Below are 18,284 nucleotides of genomic sequence, written 5' to 3'. Positions count from 1 at the left end.
AATTAGCCTGCATTAAGTACCTTAATTGTCTATATAATATCATTAGTTATTAATGTCCTCTTATTGATACTGTTAGTTGTTATACCTTTTCTTTTCCCTCACATTTTAGTCCCCCCCAAAAAAGAGGGAAGGGTTTAATTCAACAGGAGCCCATGTAGTTTTTTTTTTCTAGGGGTTTTATTATTGAAGGCAATCTTATTCAAAGCATAGTTGGCATTAAATATTAGCATATCTCTTAACAAATATTTGAATCTTTATTCGTCACATTATAATACCCATATAGTTATCACCAGTGTCTAGCTCTTTGAAATTGAACCAAGGGAAATAATATTGCTATGTTTTTGGATTAATTTGCATGATAATGCTAGATGTCAAGTGGCAAGATTATAAGAATGGGAAGCAATGAAGTTGTCAATAGAAGTGAAACATCCTATTTTAGGAACCATAATTTGGTAATAGAAGCTATCTTAGGTTCCATAGGGACAAGAAAGATTTAAAATTTCAAACTCAATCTTGGTTTGCTTTAACTTGATATTTTTAGAATTTTGGACTAACTTCAAAATTTCATAACTTATTCTATAAAAGTTCATTCATATCTCCTTTTAATGACAAATGATTCCTAGGAAAAATACTAAACTTGAATTTTACTGAGCAAATTAATACAATTTATTCATTCAGCTAAAATGTATTGTTTTTCCCTGTCCAACTTTTCAAATTTCTTGTCTTAGCTTTGTAAATTCATATCTTGGACTATACTTATCCAAACTGGGTGATATAGGACTTATCATAAAGCCCTAGGTGTCCTCTATTAGATAAAAATATGGCACACAACTTTTACTTCCCCAATTAGTACAGTATAATGAATCTTCAAAACTGTTTTTTTCTTAATCATACTGAGTCCAGATTTATGTGTTCTATATTTCAACATTCATAACTAGAGACATAGAACTCCAATTGAAGTGATCTTAGACTTCTTGAAAGCCTCATGACCTTAACTATATCAGAAAAATATTAAAAATAACTTTATATTTCTCAATGGATATAATCTATTTAATATTTAGGACTGTCTTAGCTGGACTATGTACTGGATCCAGATTTTATGCTCAAATTTGGAAAATTCATATCTTGAGTTGTAGGGATCCAATTAACATGATCTAAGGTTCCATGGAAAGCTTAGGAAGTTCTCTATAATGGAAAACTATGAAACCTGACTTCATGTGGTTTAAATTATACCGTTTCATTGATTAATAACTCATGTCCTGCTTTTCTAGTAAACTAGCCTTGAATTATGTTCTTGATTTGAATAATTCATAACTTAATGTATAGAACAAAAAAATTCATGATTCCAAATTTATATAAAACTTTGACATGTCTTGTTTGGTCATAAAATGTTCCATGACCATCAGATTTGTTTAGATCACCCTTAGAACCTAAACAGCACTATACTTCTTAATAGATTCTTGCTCTGGTATGATTAATTTGATCTTATATGTTCATACATGACTTGCTCAAAATGTGGAAACAACTTTCCATACATATATAGCTACTCTAGGGGTCATAGATACAGAGCATATTATCATACTTACACCTCATGAACTTGTCAGAATATTCATACAAAATTCAATACAACAATTTCCATAGAATCAAGCTTGATGAATTTTACCTTGCCTTTGTCTTTGCTTGTGCTTGAACAAAGCATGGTTAGTATATTTTGGAGAGTGAGATTGTAACAATCTCAGTAGTGACTCAAGCCATTTCCACAACCTAATATAGTTTATTCAAGCAACAACATAATTTTCAAGTACATAAAACATGTTCTAACAAGACATGGTGCGCATGATTTCTTCTTTACAACATAATTCACGATTTTAAACACACATTCACATAAACATGGTACCATATTCATAGTAGCATGTTACAACTAACAAATTTAGCAACCATGTCAATCACATGAACGAAAATATGCACAAGGGAGAAAGACAAGGTTACTACCTTGAGTTCCTGGCTTTCTTTCAAGCAATTTCTTAACTCTGAAGCTTCTGACAGGCCCTTCAAATCACAAAACTCTCTTTCAATGGTCTCTCTCAATCTTGGTTTAGTCCCAATTCTAAGACCATGAATATATAGCTTTTAAGGAGAGGAGAAAGTTTTGTGAAGGAAGTTTGGGCTATAGATATAACTTAGAGGAAGAAAATGGTAAGGTTTACTCTACCTCAATCCTAAACATTGAAGACCCAAATCCTTTCTCTTCAAGTCTTGAATAGCAGACAAAAATGAGGAAGACAATGAAAAAAAATGCCAAAGCATGTATAAAGAGGCATTTGAAGAAAGTAGGAAGTGGCGGTTATAAAAATTTGTTAAATGAAAATGAATCAAGCCAATCTGCATTGGTTACCACATGATCCATTTTATGCCATTGTAATTGTAGGATGATGAAACCAAATCTAATCTTATGCCACCTGTTATAATTTCTCCACTATCTCAAATCAATTTAAATATCCAGGAGAGAGATAATCGAACTTTCATTCTTTTCATTCTTTTCAATCTTTTATAATATACTTGATGGAAAAACTACATTAATAAGAAGATATAGGTTAGCGGTGGAATCTTGATTTTGATTCAAATTGTGCTGCCACCTATAACTCTTGCTGACAATAACAAGGTTTTGCAATTCATGATCCTTTGTCAAAAATTAATAAAAATTGGCGACACGTATCGTACTAAATATTGCTTAATTAATAATATTGAATTAACACCTTGTCTCGTGAGTGGTAATGAGAAGACGGAGTCAGCTTTGGTCCTCTGCAAAGTGGCTCCTCCGCGGCTCCTCTATACCTAAAAATAAATTTAAACTGTCCAGATTTAATTTTATTTTTATTTTTTATTTGTTACAATAGAACATTAATAAAAATTATAAAAAATATATTGTAATAAATCTGCTCACTAATTTGGACAGTCTAGATTTATATAACCAAAATAGGTCAATTTATAAAAATTTTAAAAAATTATAATATTAAATTAGACCGTCCAATTAAATCAATACTCTCCAAACTGGCAATGAAAAGATTTATTAAATTATTTTATAAATATTTATTTTCATAATATAAATCTAAACTGTCCAGATTGGTGAGCAGATTTATTACAATACATTTTTTTATAATTTTTATAAATGTTTTATTTTAATGAATAAAAATAAAAATAAATAGATTAAATTTGAATTATTCAAATTAATTTAGACAGTCTAGATTTATTCTTGGGTGCAGACGATAGACTTTGGAAGGGAGCAAAGCCGACTCCTGAGAAGACATGAAGTGAGAGAGAGAAATGTGGCCTATATATACTTCCCATGTCTCCTTTTGTTTTCTAGGTCTATGATTTTGTCATCAATTTCCCACTAATTCTTGACTTAGTTTATATTTCTCCTTTGAGTTATAAGTGAAAATAAAATATATCTTCAATTTTATCTCGTCCTCATATAAATACACGGTAAATTTCAATTATCATGAAATAATCTATACAAATATTTAACATCTCTAATTTTGTACTTGTCTTTCGTAAAATAATCCTTTGATGTATTATGATTAGGGTTTTTCCTAATTCACCTAATAACTTTGGGTGTCACTTGGCAAGAATCTCGACCAAATTAGTTCTTGTTAGCTTTAACTTTCTTTTCATTAATTTTATTTCGTATTCTTATGCATCACTTGACTTTATTGAGAATTTCTTGTGTCTTCACTTACCATAATTTATAATCTAAGAAATTATATGTAATAACTGAACAGAGGTAAATTTCTTATAAATTCCTTAACTATAAGGATTTTTTGAATTTTATCTTTCTATTATCTTGAGTACATCTTAGATTCTTCACATTTGAGTTCCTGTTTAAATTGGAAAGATAACATAATAATCAAAACTTCTTGCTTACACCTATAAGTACTCAGATCTAAATTTCAGGATGTCATAGGAAGTAACTACCAATTCACTTTCCTTTAATTTCATTTGCCGTCACCTTTCACCAAATGCAAGTAAACATAATATTTTTAAGTGATTTTATTATCATTACCTCTTCATTTCTCTCTTCCAACCTTCTTGGCCACTTCCTCTTTCCAATTGAACTAAATATTTAAAATAGATTTTTGAAAAAAACATAATTTTTTATCCTTAAAATTTCATTGAGTTTTGCTTTCAGTTCCTATAATTTTTTTTTTCTAGTGCTTTCAATTCTTATAAGAACTAAAAATATTGAAAATATTGAAAAAAAAAATTATAGGGACTAAAAACAAAATCTAACAAAACTATATAGATTAATAATTATGTTTTTCCCATATTTTTAATTAGGAAACATTAGGTGTCAAACTAACAACTAATGGTGGCAAAGGCTTATCTAGGTGGCGAGAACATTTGTGGCAAAATTAAAATTAGGTGTTAATATTTATTAAAAAAAGGTAGCGAATAAAATGTTGATGATTCGTCAAGGAGATGAGAAAGTTCTGATTCTTTTCCCTTCCATTGCCGCCACCTCCACCCTGAATTCAATTGGGTCAGTTCCTTGAATGTTTAGTCATTACAGACAATGATCTTAAATTGTGCAGGATCCTGGGTGCATCAAACTCGATAGTGATGAACTTCAATGGTGTTGTTGCTTATAAAAGTATTATCAAAGGCAACAAGGATAATTGAACTGATAAATTTTGCAAAAATCTTGATTATTACCCTAATACAGCTGCTAAGTTAATGGAATTTTAGAAGGTCATAATATTTGCTGGACTGCTAAGATCTCTAATGTTAACGTCTACTCAAATTTTATGGATATTATGTTGTTCATTGAATACATACAGCTACTTCGGAAGCCACTCACAATCAAAAATTTTACCATGAAAAATTAAGTTATCACTTTTGACTATATTTACAGAAAAAGTAAACAGATGTGTTAATCTACTAGTTTACAACATTTTGAGTGATAATTTTGATATTACAATCTTTAACAATTAGCCCTTGACTATAAAACCCTTATAGTTTTAAATATGACCTAATCATTATCTCTTTACATAGTTTCTTGTAGTCTTATATTAAAAAAAAATTCAATTCCAAAAACATGAATTAATTACCATCTCGTTCCTTTTTTAACCTTATAGGCTTTTGCCTTTGTTTGTAATTAAAAAAAGAAAAGGAATTACATTACCTTTTCATCCTTTTCACGTGCAACAAGACACAACTCCCTCCTCCCTTTTGACAACCAGCTTTAATATAAAAAAGGCGTAATATTAAAAATTAGACAAGTCATTAAACTGATCAAATCATTTATTATCAACAAAAAAACCATAGTCAATCAAATCATTAACAAAGCATTCTATTATACTAGTCAAAACACTAGTCTAATGATTTATTAGTTCAACAAGATGAGTTGACCCAATTTTTCATAAGATGTCATGATTTCATGTGATAATAGGAAGGATTTGTTAACATTCAACAAGCACCATCTATACAACAATTGCATAGGGAAGCGAGTTCAAAACCCTAATTCATGAATTATCACTAAAAGTAAAAATAAAACTTTAATGCCTACAAAGATGTCAGTGAACACATTTACTTTCAGTTCAAGACAATAGCAACAATGAAAGTGTTCTTCAAAAGCCTGTGTACTTCAGCACTGTTGCAACAGATTCAGGCACGTTATAACCTCAGGCCCACACATATTCTAGCAAACATCAATATGTCAAAATGCAAATTGCAGATTGTGCTATTGGGAATCAAGACAAGTGAGCGATCCTTCAGCTCCATAGCCTTGAAATTCCCACATCCTCTTAAATTAGAAGCTGAGTCCAGCATACATCATGAAAAGTGAATGTACAGCTTCAACAAATCACTACTTTGTTAGATCAACTTAAGTTAGGAGTTCAGGATTGAACCAAAACAACCCTATCCTACACCCCGTCTCTAAAAATGAACAGGACTAATTTTTTTCCCCCCTATGTCCTGCTCAGATTCAGGACATGACCAAACATCCCAATAAAGCAAGCAAAACAATATTAAATTACATAATTTGCTAAATCCAAAATAAAGCCAACACTAGTTCATAAATTCAATTATTGAATTACTGTAACTACAACTTAAAAGTGAATGAACGCAATTACAACCACCAAAACTTAAAAGTCAAGCATACAACAATCACATGACTTCCAAACTACAAATATTATAACATAATCATTGAGTTATATATATAACTTTAGCAAGTACATGGTTACATGAAAAGAACATAAACCAAAAAAATTTATAAAAATATACTCCAACTTTAAATGAATAAATAAAGTATTAAATATTAATAAAAAAAAATTCTGGCAGGGTGGGACAATTCGTTGATGATACCGTGTCCCGTCCTGAACATAATTTTTATCCCGTCGGTTTTTTGTTTTGCCGGGATGAAACCTTGCCAATCAAGATGGGACAAGCATGAACATCCCTCACTCGAATTTTTAGTAAGACGACTTTTTTCCTTCACAATATGTGCGCTACAATTCTCGCCGTAATCAGTAACTTCGATTTCCCATCTTCCCAAATCTCCAGGACATGCGCATATATCATTACAGCTTTCTTTCTCACAGATCAGGGAGCATTTATTTATTTGCTGCACTCACTTGTTAGCTCTCCATAGTAATCCCGTTATCGTCTATGGATTCTTCAGATGATTTGGTCTCTGGAAAGTATTCTTCATGGGGATACAATTGACGAAACAGCTGAAAGTACCACCATCAAATTGGTAAGCGTCATCCACAACAAATGAAAATGATGCACCAATCAAAGTTAATGCCAGAACATGAATATTTCCATGCTCATTTCTTGACATAACAATGAGGAAAACAATTTAAGCCGAAACCTTAGTACCTTCTCAGTTGCATCTAACAGGTCATTGTAGTTTAGATTCCCATCTGGTGTAGGAGTGGAACTGATACGATCAAAAAACTTACCCTAAAATGAAAATAATTTTATAGTGAGTAGAAAATCATGCCAGCAAATTTTGGAATCACGTTAAATTGTGTCATGGAACCAATCTCAAAGTACTGTCAATAGCGTGTTCTATAAAAAAGACGTACTGATCCTTATAGGCATTTTTGGTTAAGGTTGTGTTTGGTTCAAGAGAAAGGGTGAGAAGCAGCAAAACGTGGCTAGGTGACTGATGAGAATCGGACCGAAGTGCAAACATGAATGCTGCAAGTTGAGTAAGAAAAGGATAAGGGATGACGGAAGACGGATGACGAAGGGAAACTAGGAGAAGGGTTGATGGTGAAACAACCACAATTGAAAGGTCTGGAGGTGAGGAATTAGAGGTCCAAAGGTCGATTGAAAAAAGCAATTTTTTTTTATGTAAGGGCATTTATGGAATATCACTATATTACTGAAGGCAAATTAGTCAAGGAATTTTGCTTCCCTCCGGGGAAAAAAAAAAACCCAAATTGGAGGGGAGCAAAATGAGGGGAGAGGAGATATTTTGGAGGGGAGGGCGAATTAGTCAATAAATTTTGCTAACCTCCAAAGATATTGCAATACAGTAGATGCAGCATAAAAGATAAAGCAAGGAAGAAGTTCCCTTAAAACATGCAGGTAAAATTAAGCATCATATGAGAGTGGAAAATCTATAAGCAAACCTCTGTTATTTTCTGCATATAAAATGCACTCCAAAGCACAATGGGCTTTATATCTGCACTCTCAGTTTGATCACTTGAAATACTATCAGCGTTTCCAGATACAGGCATCACGAGAAGAGAATTCATGGCAGCTTGTAGTAACTTCTTTCCTTCATCAGCATCTTTACAAACCGCGCAGAAGTATAGTACAAAACTAAATAAGAGCAAGCAGACCAAGTCAAATCAAGTTCAGAAATTATTTAAAGAGTAAAGAATATATGTGATTACTGGGCGTGAAAAATGAATACGGTAACATGACTGGAACTCACAAGGTATTAGAAGCCATTCAAACTATACTAAAGTCTAAGATAAAGTACATGATATTCGTATGTAAAAAAAAAATGATATTATGACACAACTAAAAATCTGCAAATTTGAATCCAAAGACAACAGAAGCTTTTTTGAATCATAACGAACTAATTAGACTATTATTTATTATTTTGAGTAATCCATAAATGAATTGAATAACAGCCCGCAGTCTGCTTTTATATTTCATCTTTTCTTCCATCATTATCTGATGAGCAACAAGAGAAACATTATCTAATGATAGAGGCGAGCAATTTTGGCAGCCACTAAAATCAAGGGGTGAATGGAATAAACTATGCTGACGAGGAGGTAGAGTAAATAAATCGCCAGAAATTCCTACTTGTGCGTTTCATTTAGTTATTTCATTCTAGACACCTTCAACAAAACAAAGCCTCTGGTTTTCTGTATGCCAAGCAAAGCAGATAACCATGAAAGTATCACCAAAAGAAAATGTGTTTTTTTTTTTTTTTTTAATCTCTCTGACGAAGAAAGTTTTCAAGAGAGATAGGAAAGTATCTAAATTAGAAATGAGAAGACAATCTGAAAACTTGTCACAGCAACAAAGCCATAGAAGATTCAAATGTGTAAAAGAGCTGTCTAAGCTCTATGCATTTCAGAACTTGTCAATCCCTCAAAAAAAATCAACATTCCGAACACCAAAGAGAAGCCACATACATAATTCTATCTCCTAACATATGTAAAGACAAGTCCTTGAACCAGAAGAAAATATGATTAGTATTGCCATTCATGATTAAAAAAACAAAAAAATCATTCCTGAAACAAAAAGAAGGCGCACCTTTGAAATCAAGTGGCCCAAGACTACAAAAATTTAGACTCGACTTTCAGATATGCTGGCAAAAATATGTGCAACAAATGTACTATAAATGGGTATTTATTTGTTTGATCAACAATAGAAACTATAAAATACTTTGTGATAGATCACAGCTCAGACTATTTGACAATCATATGAGAAAATCAAAATAGTTAGAAGGAAAAGAAAGGCATTCTAATGCAAAATAAAATAGCATGTCAACACTCAATGTGTGAACTTACGTGCCCGAAGGACAAACAGCAAGGTTTGATCCTATCTGAAGAGCTCGGACTGATGTATGTTGTTCAGGATACAAAGCTAAACGAAGAAAAGAGAAGGTTAATTTCCTTTTCTTTCATAATATGTCTTTAACTTCTTTTTCCTTTCAACAAAATGCAGGCAATACACGTCTATCCAAAAAAAAAAAATGCAGGTAATACATTTCTTACATCTAGGAGGATACACCACCAAGCAATTAGTCACATCTGTCTTTATGGAACTCCCTGTAATACATATGCCTCTGGCTACCATCTTTTTAACTTCTCTCTGACTTAAAATATGAATCCTTTCTATGGAGTAATCTGTTGGAGATGAAGGCAATAGTGACGGAACGGTGAAAGATGGATCCAGGATTAGCTGATCGCTATATAAATCCTGACCTGAGGCTACTTTAATGCCTTTATAAAGCCCAGTAGCCTAAACATCAGTTTGAGCAATGACAGACAAAATTGCTTCATGCCTCAAGAATAGTAACTTCATATCTTCTTGGAAATAAGTTTTTTGTAACAAAACAAAGATTAAAAAAATACCTTATCCACAAGAAGAGCAATAACTGGCATTCTGAGAACCTGTAAATGAGTTGAAGTTAAATAAGCACACATGTTCAATAAAACAATATTCACAACAAATTTTCCACATCTATGGAAAAGGAATAGTCAATAACCTTCAGTTTCAAAATTCAATCACCATTGAGAAAAGTTCAGGAATTAAAACCACGTCTATGATATCCAAGTCTCATCCAAAATTGAAAGATCTACTACCACAACGACAATAGTCAGAACACAGACAATTGCTCTGGTAAATTAAATGGACGAAAAATTTATACCCATCTAAAAATAATTCAACTGACCCTTTACGTCAAAATTATAAACTTCTGAATTCTAGAGAGAGAGAGTGTGTATCCTGGAAATGATTGCCACAGATGACACATTTTACAATGATGGGGTGAATAATTAGACCTATTTTATGTTAAAGATTTAGGATTTTTGTTTTATTAGAATTATGTCTTAGCTTTAATCCAGATTAGGATCTCATTTGAATAAATGTACTAACTCCATCCCTACATATAAAGTGTTTTTAATCAAATCATGCATACCAATAAAAGTTTGTTATTCAGTTGAAATCCCATTAAATTACAGTAATTTTTCAATTTTGCCCCTAATAATGTCAATTAATATCATGGTGGTGGTGGGTAAAACATACAGTTAGTATATCTTCTCTTTTTTCAAGACAAGGGCAAAATTGTCTAATTACACAAAAATATCATGACACCTCTTATATTTAGAGACAAAATAAGCTTCTAGAAAACACCATATATATATAGGGATAGAGGGAGCAATTCTTTGGATTATTAGGGTTAGCTTTTGCTTAAATATTGATACTTGCTTGAAATTTCTTTTATTAATGTTGAGAATTAGAATTTATTCTTTGTTTTATTCTTTGTATTTATTAGAGTTATCCACAGTAATTGTTAGGTGTAAGTATTTATTGCTCTGTCTTGTATATTCCCTATATATATATATATATATATGAAAACCGGTAGATCAGTAAAAACACATTGACTACATTTTCTAATCACTTTCTCTCCTTTAATTCAATATGTTATCAAAGCTGCGGTTCTAAATTCCTAGGATTGTACTTCATTCCAGCCCATCTCTTTTTTTCCTTTTTAGAATTTTTTTCACTGTGCGTCACTGTTCATCAATGCGTCTCTGTTGACTGACCCATCACTGTTTGACTTCCGTTCATTGCATATCCAAAGGCCGCCGACCGATCAGGCCCCAGAGTTCTGTTGCCATTCACCACCGCATGTGCTCCCACGTGCTGCCTCCGTTTCTCTCTACAACTTCATCTTCCCAGCGCCTCTGACGTCATTTCTCACCGTCGTCTGTTTCGTCATGCTTGCTGAGGCCCTCTCCTTATTTTCTCTCCTCCGAGTCTGAACAATCTGTATCTGAGGTCCTTCCTCTTCCTTACCTTGATCCACCCACTATTAATAAACCACCCATTAGTCAAACATACCACCGTTGCTCTCATCCTTCCTCCTTGGCAAACCCTAGTGATGTTCCCATAGACTCGCCCCCTACTCCAATATCTGCTCCTGCTCAGATCTAGCATCCTTTTGATGATGCCCCTTTTGCCCTTTGTAAGGGTACTCGTTTTACTCATAATTCCCATCCTATTTATAATTTTTTAAGCTATCACCAGTTATTTCTATCATGTACTACTTTTGTGTCTTCTTTGGATTCTGTTACCATTCCTAGGAATGTGAGGCACTTGCCCATCCTAGGTGTCGACAGGCAATACTTGATGAAATGGCTGCTCTCCATACTAATCATACTTGGGATCTAGTCGCTTTACCTCCAAGAAAGTCATTGGTTGGTTGTTGATCGGTGTTTACCATCAAGTTTGCTCCTAATGGTTTTATTGATCAATTGAAAGCCCGATTAGTTGCCAAGGGCTATACCCAGGTCTTTGGCCTCAACTATGATGACACTTTTTCGCCAATTGCCAAAATTTCATCCATTTGCTTACTCTTGGCCATTGCAGCTATCAATCATTGGACTCTTTATCAACTTGATATAAAAAATGCTTTTCTTCATGGTGACTTAGAGGAAGAGGCGAATATGGAGCAACCTCCTGGTTTTATTGCTCAAGGGGAGTCTAGGAAAGTCTGTAGACTATGTAAATCCCTTTATGGACTAAAACAATCTCCTCGAGCTTGGTATGGTAGGTTCAGCATCGTTCTTCAAGCGTATGGAATGATCCATAGTGCTGTAGATCACTCTGTGTTCTACCATCACTCACCATTTGGGCAATGCATTTATTTAGTTGTTTATGTGGATGACATTGTTATTACATGTAATGATCAGGATGGGATCTCTAAACTCAAAAATCACTTAATGAAATCCTTTTAAACGAAGGATTTGGGTAAGCTCAAGCATTTTTTGGGCATTGAGGTAGCTCAGTCATCAGCTAGAGTTGGGCAAATTGAGCAAAATGCTATAAATAAAAAAAAAGAATTTTTTCAGATGCTACACTTTTGAAATTATTTACTAGGATACTGTAATATGAAAAATTAGCTTCTGACAAACTGAGTACACTAACATGAAAAATAACCCATGTGAAACCGAGTTTTTAATTTATTTTTTAAATATTTGTTAGTTTGTTTTGTGACATATCTAAACTTACCCTACAAACCTTCCCCAAATCTTCCATGATTGCTCTCTCCCCCTTTTCAGAACCAATTTCGATTACCCTTACTTCCAAAAAATTTTATTTTTAATATTATATTCCCTCCATTTAAAAATATAAGGCATTTTTTGAAGAGTTAGATGTTCAAAAATGTAAAACATTTTTAATCTTTCGAGATGTAATCATTATTTTTTTTAAGTGTCCTATTGATAATAACTTTATATTTATTGTAGAGTATTTAATAGGGATAAGTATCGAAAAATAGGTTTAGTTTGAAAGTAGGTAATTACTTTATTGAAGGGTGAAATTTGATAAAAAATGTCTTATATTTTTGAACGGAGGGAATATTTATGAAGATAAAAAATTAATGTTAAATCTACATTGTCAAAAGTATATATAGATAATTAATTTATAAAAATTCTAAGAAATTTTAATATTTAATTGGACTATCTAAATTAAATTTGTATTGTCTAAATTAATGATAAAATATCTTTGTTAAAATTTTTATAATTTTTATTTTAATAAGAAAATAAGACTTTTAAATTTGGATAGTCCAGATCTCAACAAGCACTAAAACCAATTCTTGTTTCCCCCTTATCCTAGGCCAAACATGTATATATATAAATTATTTACATGATTATGATTATGATTATGAGTATAATATATAAATACTTATATAATTAGTAATTAAATTATATATAAAATATAATTTTGATAACAAAATCAAAATAATTAAATGATATAAGTAAAAAATTATTACCGAAATTAATTTTTTTAATAGAAATTTAGGTGAGTTGGATTTCGAGAACTCACCAAAATTAGGACATGTCTTTAAATTCAAAAAACGCTTACAAAAATCGGCCATAACTAACAGAGATTAGTCCAATTAGTGAATATTTGGTAGATAACTCATGAGACCATAGACTTAAATTCCACTACCAACATGAGGACCTTGGTGATGGATAATTTCTGTAAGCGCTTTTTAAATTTAAAAACATATCCTAATCTTGGTGAGTTCTCAAAACCCAACTCACCTAAATTTTTTTTTACTAAAAAAATTAATTTCGATAATAATTTTTTACTAATATCATTTAATTATTTTAATTTTGTCATCAAAACTATATTTTATATATAATTTAATTACTAATTATATAAGTATTTATATGTTATAATCATAATCATATACATAATTTATATAAATACATGTTTGGGGTTAGAATAAGGGAAAACAAAAACTAGTTTTAGTGCTTGATGAGAATTGGACCATTCAAATTTAAAAGTCCTATTTTCTTATTAAAATAAAAACTATAAAAAATTTAACAAATCTATTTTATCATTAATTTAGACAATACAAATTTAATCTAGATAGTCCAATTAAATATTAAAATTTCTTAAATTTTTTTATAAATTATTTATATATACTTTGGACAGTGTAGATTTAACATTAATTTTTTAAAAAAATTCTATAAATTTTTTATCTTCATAAATATAATATTAAAAATAAAAAATTTTGGATGTTGGGGTGACCAAAACTGGTTCCAAAAAAAGGGAGAGAACAATTATGGAAGATTTAGGAATGGTTTGTAGGCTGGATATAGGTATCTCACAAAATAGCCTTTAACAAATATTAAAAAAATAAATTAAAAACTCAATTTTACATGGGCCATTTTTCATGTCAGTGTACTCGGCTTGTCAAAAGCCAATTTTTCATGTTATAGCATCCTAATAAATAATTTCAAAAGTGTAGCATTTGGGAAAATTCTTTTTTTATTTATAGCATTTCACTCAATTGGCCGCTGGAGTTGCTATATCACAACGAAAATACGCTCTTGATATTCTGAAAGAGACAGGGATGCTGGATTGTCAACTGGTTGACACTCCTATGGATCCAAATGTCAAACTCCTAGCAGGACAAGGGGAGCCTCTTGCAAACCCAAAAAGATATTGAAGACTGGTTGGAAAACTCAATTACCTCACTCTCACTCATCCTGATATCTCTTCCCCTGTAAGTGTGGTAAGTCAGTGCTTCAAATCTCCATGTGATAGCCACTAGAAAGCTACAGTTCGGATTCTTAGGTACATCAAGGGATCCCCAAGTCAAGGACTCTTATATGAAGACAAAGGGAATTCTCAAATAATTGGCTATGGCTTTAGTGATAAGGATGATTCCTAAGATCATACTCAAATTATTGGGTATAGTGTGCGGACTGGGTTGGATGCTTGATTGATCGACGCTCTACTTCAGGGTATTCTGTGTTTATTGGTGGAAATCTAATTTCCTGGAAGAGTAAGAAACAAAATGTTGTCTCTAGGTCTAGTGCTGAAGCTAAATATCGTGCCATGGCCTTAACTACATGTGAACTTATCTAGTTAAAACAGCTTCTTCAGGAATTAAAATATGGGAATATCAATAGAATAGACTCGATCTGTGACAATCAGGCTACAATGCATATAACCTCAAATTCAGTGTTTCATGAGAGAACTAAACACATTAAGATAGATTGTCATTTTGTGCAAGAAAAGATTCAATCGAGATGTCTTGCTACAAAGTATGTTAGCTCCAATGATCAACCAGCAGACATATTAACCAAAACTCTTTGAGGACCTCGAATAAAGTACATTTGTAACAAGCTTGGTGCATATGATTTATACACACTAGCTTGAGGAGGAGTGTTGAGAATTAGAATTTATTCTTTGTATTTATTAGAGTTAACCAGAGTAGTTGTTAGGTGTAAGTATTTATTGCTCTGTCTTGTATATTCCTTATATATATGAAAACTGGTAGATCAGTAAAAACACACTGACTACATTTTCTAATCACTTTCTCTCCTCTAATTCAATAATTAATAATAATAGAGTTCAAATTAGAGCTGTATAAATAGAGCTAGGTTTTCTTTGCTTTCATTAGACTTCGGTTATGAATTGAATAAAGAAGTGTCGTTTGAGTTCTCTCTCCCTATGTGTTTCCATCTCTCCCTTCTTCTTTTTCTATATCCCCCTTCTTTTCTCCCCATCTCTCCCTCATCTTTTCTCTCTCTTCGCCTCCCTAGCCTGTAATACATAACAACCAAGAAACTTGGTCAGCTTTGCTTCAAGCGAGTGTATGGTAAACCTGGCGCAAAAGGGCACTCTATTTAACAATGTGGTAAAAATGGAAGAAAGAAAAAGTTAAGAGTCAGCCAAAGCACATATTCAATGTATAAAAAAAAAAATGTTCTAAACGATGGTAATGATGTGCACTTTTGCAAGGTCTTAGATTTTTAAGTGTATGTAAAAGTGGTAATTCGCAATGCACAATACCATTTCACTAAAAGCATAAATACATTGGAACTTACATATATGCAACCTTTGACAGCTGCGCGACGACAAAAGGCTTGTGGTAGTTCTCCTTCACCATAGATAGGATAAATCAAAGCACCAGGAGCATTGGGAATCCTAAGACAACATCAGTATCTTACACTTAAATTATTTGGCTCGAATAACTAAAGCGGATGCAGTATATGGGGAGGGGGGCACCAAGTAGTTACCTTCCAACAGATGAACTATACAAAGCTAAGCGTTCTATTCCTTCTTTTGTCTTGAGTAAATCATCACAAAGCTCATTATTCTCTTGATCATAATCTACCATGGCTATAGCATACATAAGAATCCTGCAGGGGATTAAGAGGCATTTAGTAACTAGAGCAAGAACATAGAACGTGCACTATAAAGATAGGCTTGACAGTGTTCCAGTAAAAAAATGCCTACAAAAGATGAAAGAGTATATTGTAGTGAAAAGTTTTTTTTTTTTTTCATATTCTAGTGAAAAGCTAATTTAATGTAAAAAATAGAAAGCAATTCTCACTAACAAATAACAGATAGAATAGGGAGATAGGTTCTGTACGATTTTATCTTTGATGGCAACCGCATTTTCTCCATGAAACATACAAATCGGCTCTCCTGATCTTCCTTTGAAATGTTGTAACCATCAACCCTTGAATCTGCATCACTATCATTGTAACTATCCGAAGAACCAGCCAAGTGCCGCTGAATGAGTTTAAAGAAGCTCATTAACCGGTTCTTCTCTATCAGCGTAAGACTCCGGTCCTTAAAAATCGCAGCCCGAGAATCTGGCACATTCACCAACTTCCTATTTGCTTCGTACAGAAAGCTTGCATCAATGCCCTTAAATTCTATATACTGGCTAGCACCAGACTTCAACAATAGATCAACAGATTTGTCAGCACAAAATAGAGTTCTAGGTCCTCCCAAATCCAGATTAAATTTTCTGGAATTTTCTCGTAGTAAGCTTTCTTTCTCGGAAGCACAAGACACAACTTCCACATCAGAGAACAAGGATTGCTGAATGAGCTCTATGACAACGTGATTGCTATCGTCCTGTTGATTGCCCAAATTATCGGTGGCAGTGGTTGATCGAGGTACAGAATGGGAATTGAGGTAAGAAGTGAACTCATCTAGGGACAGGGTAGCGAAGTAGCTGCCGTAGAAGGAATTGGGATCAAGATGGAGAACAGTCTTCCCAACAGCTGCAGCTGCAGCGGCAATAACAGATTCTGATAGGCCAGTGCCCACTATAATAAGATCGAAGTTCGTCGGGTCAATCGGAGGATATGAAAAGGGTTCGACTTCACCCATTGGGTCGATGGTGCTGTCAATCAAATCCTTAGGGAATAGAACACAACGATATAGCACACATCAAAGAAGAAAGCGCCACTTTATGTGTCCCTTGGTTGTAGTAATTTGCTCGCTGCCCTTGGGACGAAAAAGTAAAAAGAGAAGAGAGCTTAATCCCACGTAGTTCGTCGGGCAACGAAGCAGAGAAAGGATTTGAAGTCATCACTGCAAAGTTAATAGTTAACTTACCTGGTCTTGGCAAGCAGAAACGCACTAGCAGGATGAAGGAGAGACAAGGGCCACGCTAGGGGAGTCGAGAGACGAGATCGAGAGGGACTGGGTCTGTGACTCTGTGCTGCTCTGCTGTGGCACTGGGTCTGACCGAGCGAGAGCCGTACGAAGAGAGACCGAGACTGAGATGAGAGACAGAGCGAGGTAGCGCCAGCTGCCAGCGGCCAGCGAGGCAGCGACAGCGAGCGAACAGAGAGACTGAAACTGAGATGAGAGCGAGGTAGCGCCAGCGAGCCAAGTAGCGAACAGGGGCAGGGCAACAGGTTGGACGATGAAGAATTGAAGACTGAAGAAGCGAGGGGATCGGGGACCGAGGGTTTTCGACTTCTTAAAATTTTTGGTTTGGGAATAAAACTCTAACGCCCGGTTTAGTTGGAGGGGCCTCCAAAACTTCCCCGAAATTGGGGGAATTCCTCCTTCCGTTCCTCTAATCAAACATACCGTAAAAATCTAAGACTAAAACCATATGGATGTTTTTAATTGCATGCCTATATATATATATATATATATGTATGTATGTATATTTGTTTTTAATTGTAAACGTCTAAACATTCTGCGACGGGTAGCTGTGGGGTAATCCATTCTGCCCGTTGGCAATAAACACAAGCTACCTTGTAACTATAGCCCACCCTTCTTTTCTCTCTAATGAGCGAGTTTTAGCTCGCCCGTTCGCATAAGATATGGAGAGGTCTAATGAGTTGCGGGATATGTGCTCGCCCCTAGTGTAAAAGTATGATTTTATTGAAAAATTCAATCATATTAAGCATATTTTTTGAAGTTATTCTATCATCATTCCTATCCTTATTTTTATTTTCATTCCCATTCCTATTCTTATTTCATAAAAAATCGTTCATACCAAACGTGGCCGTAAGTTACTATTCTCCAAAACTTTTTGATTCCAATCATTTCAATCACATGGCCATATCCAAAGATTCCAATTTTATCAAATTTGATTTGAAAACGAGTTCTAAATGAAAATGAATTTTGTCATGTCAAACAACCTAATTTTTGAATTTCACTTTTACTTTTTTAAAACATACCAAAGTCCAAACCAAGCATAAAGAAGCTAAGTGGGTATATCAAAATATAAGATAATTTAATTTGAT

The 18,284-nt window shown here is 33.4% G+C and overlaps 1 protein-coding gene across 2 annotated transcripts; it reads right to left on the bottom strand.

The window, feature by feature from the left end:
- Window positions 1–6,173: 6,173 nt before the first annotated feature.
- LOC129292733 (rab escort protein 1) lies at window positions 6,174–17,592 on the bottom strand. 2 transcript variants are annotated; one of them, XM_054930358.1, is made up of 10 exons: window positions 17,137–17,592; window positions 16,157–17,025; window positions 15,801–15,923; window positions 15,609–15,708; window positions 9,609–9,647; window positions 9,249–9,495; window positions 9,042–9,117; window positions 7,644–7,836; window positions 6,883–6,966; window positions 6,174–6,734 (listed from the first exon to the last, which is right to left on the bottom strand). In XM_054930358.1, the coding sequence occupies exons 2-10, from the start codon at window positions 16,906–16,908 to the stop codon at window positions 6,639–6,641; spliced, it is 1,710 nt and encodes a 569-aa protein (XP_054786333.1). In that variant the 5' UTR covers window positions 16,909–17,025; window positions 17,137–17,592; the 3' UTR covers window positions 6,174–6,638. The 2 variants fall into 2 exon arrangements, with proteins under 2 accessions (XP_054786333.1, XP_054786332.1); XM_054930357.1 differs by having other exon boundaries at window positions 16,157–17,020.
- Window positions 17,593–18,284: the final 692 nt, after the last annotated feature.

Source organism: Prosopis cineraria, unplaced genomic scaffold (assembly GCF_029017545.1).
Source record: "Prosopis cineraria cultivar Desert tree isolate PC_DT_omini unplaced genomic scaffold, ASM2901754v1 PC14, whole genome shotgun sequence".
NCBI classification, from domain to species: domain Eukaryota; kingdom Viridiplantae; phylum Streptophyta; class Magnoliopsida; order Fabales; family Fabaceae; genus Prosopis; species Prosopis cineraria.
Note: the sequence above shows the minus strand (reverse complement) of the source record. Positions and strands in the feature narration are given on the sequence as shown.

Coding starts and splice junctions, on each gene's coding strand:
- LOC129292733 (XM_054930358.1), bottom strand. CDS start 16,908: ATGGGTGAAGTCGAACCCTTTTCATATCCTCCGATTGACCCGACGAAC. Junction 15,924..16,156: donor TTGCCATCAAAGATAAAATC/GTACAGAACCTA, acceptor AATCCCCTGCAG/GATTCTTATGTATGCTATAG. Junction 15,709..15,800: donor TATAGTTCATCTGTTGGAAG/GTAACTACTTGG, acceptor ATGTTGTCTTAG/GATTCCCAATGCTCCTGGTG.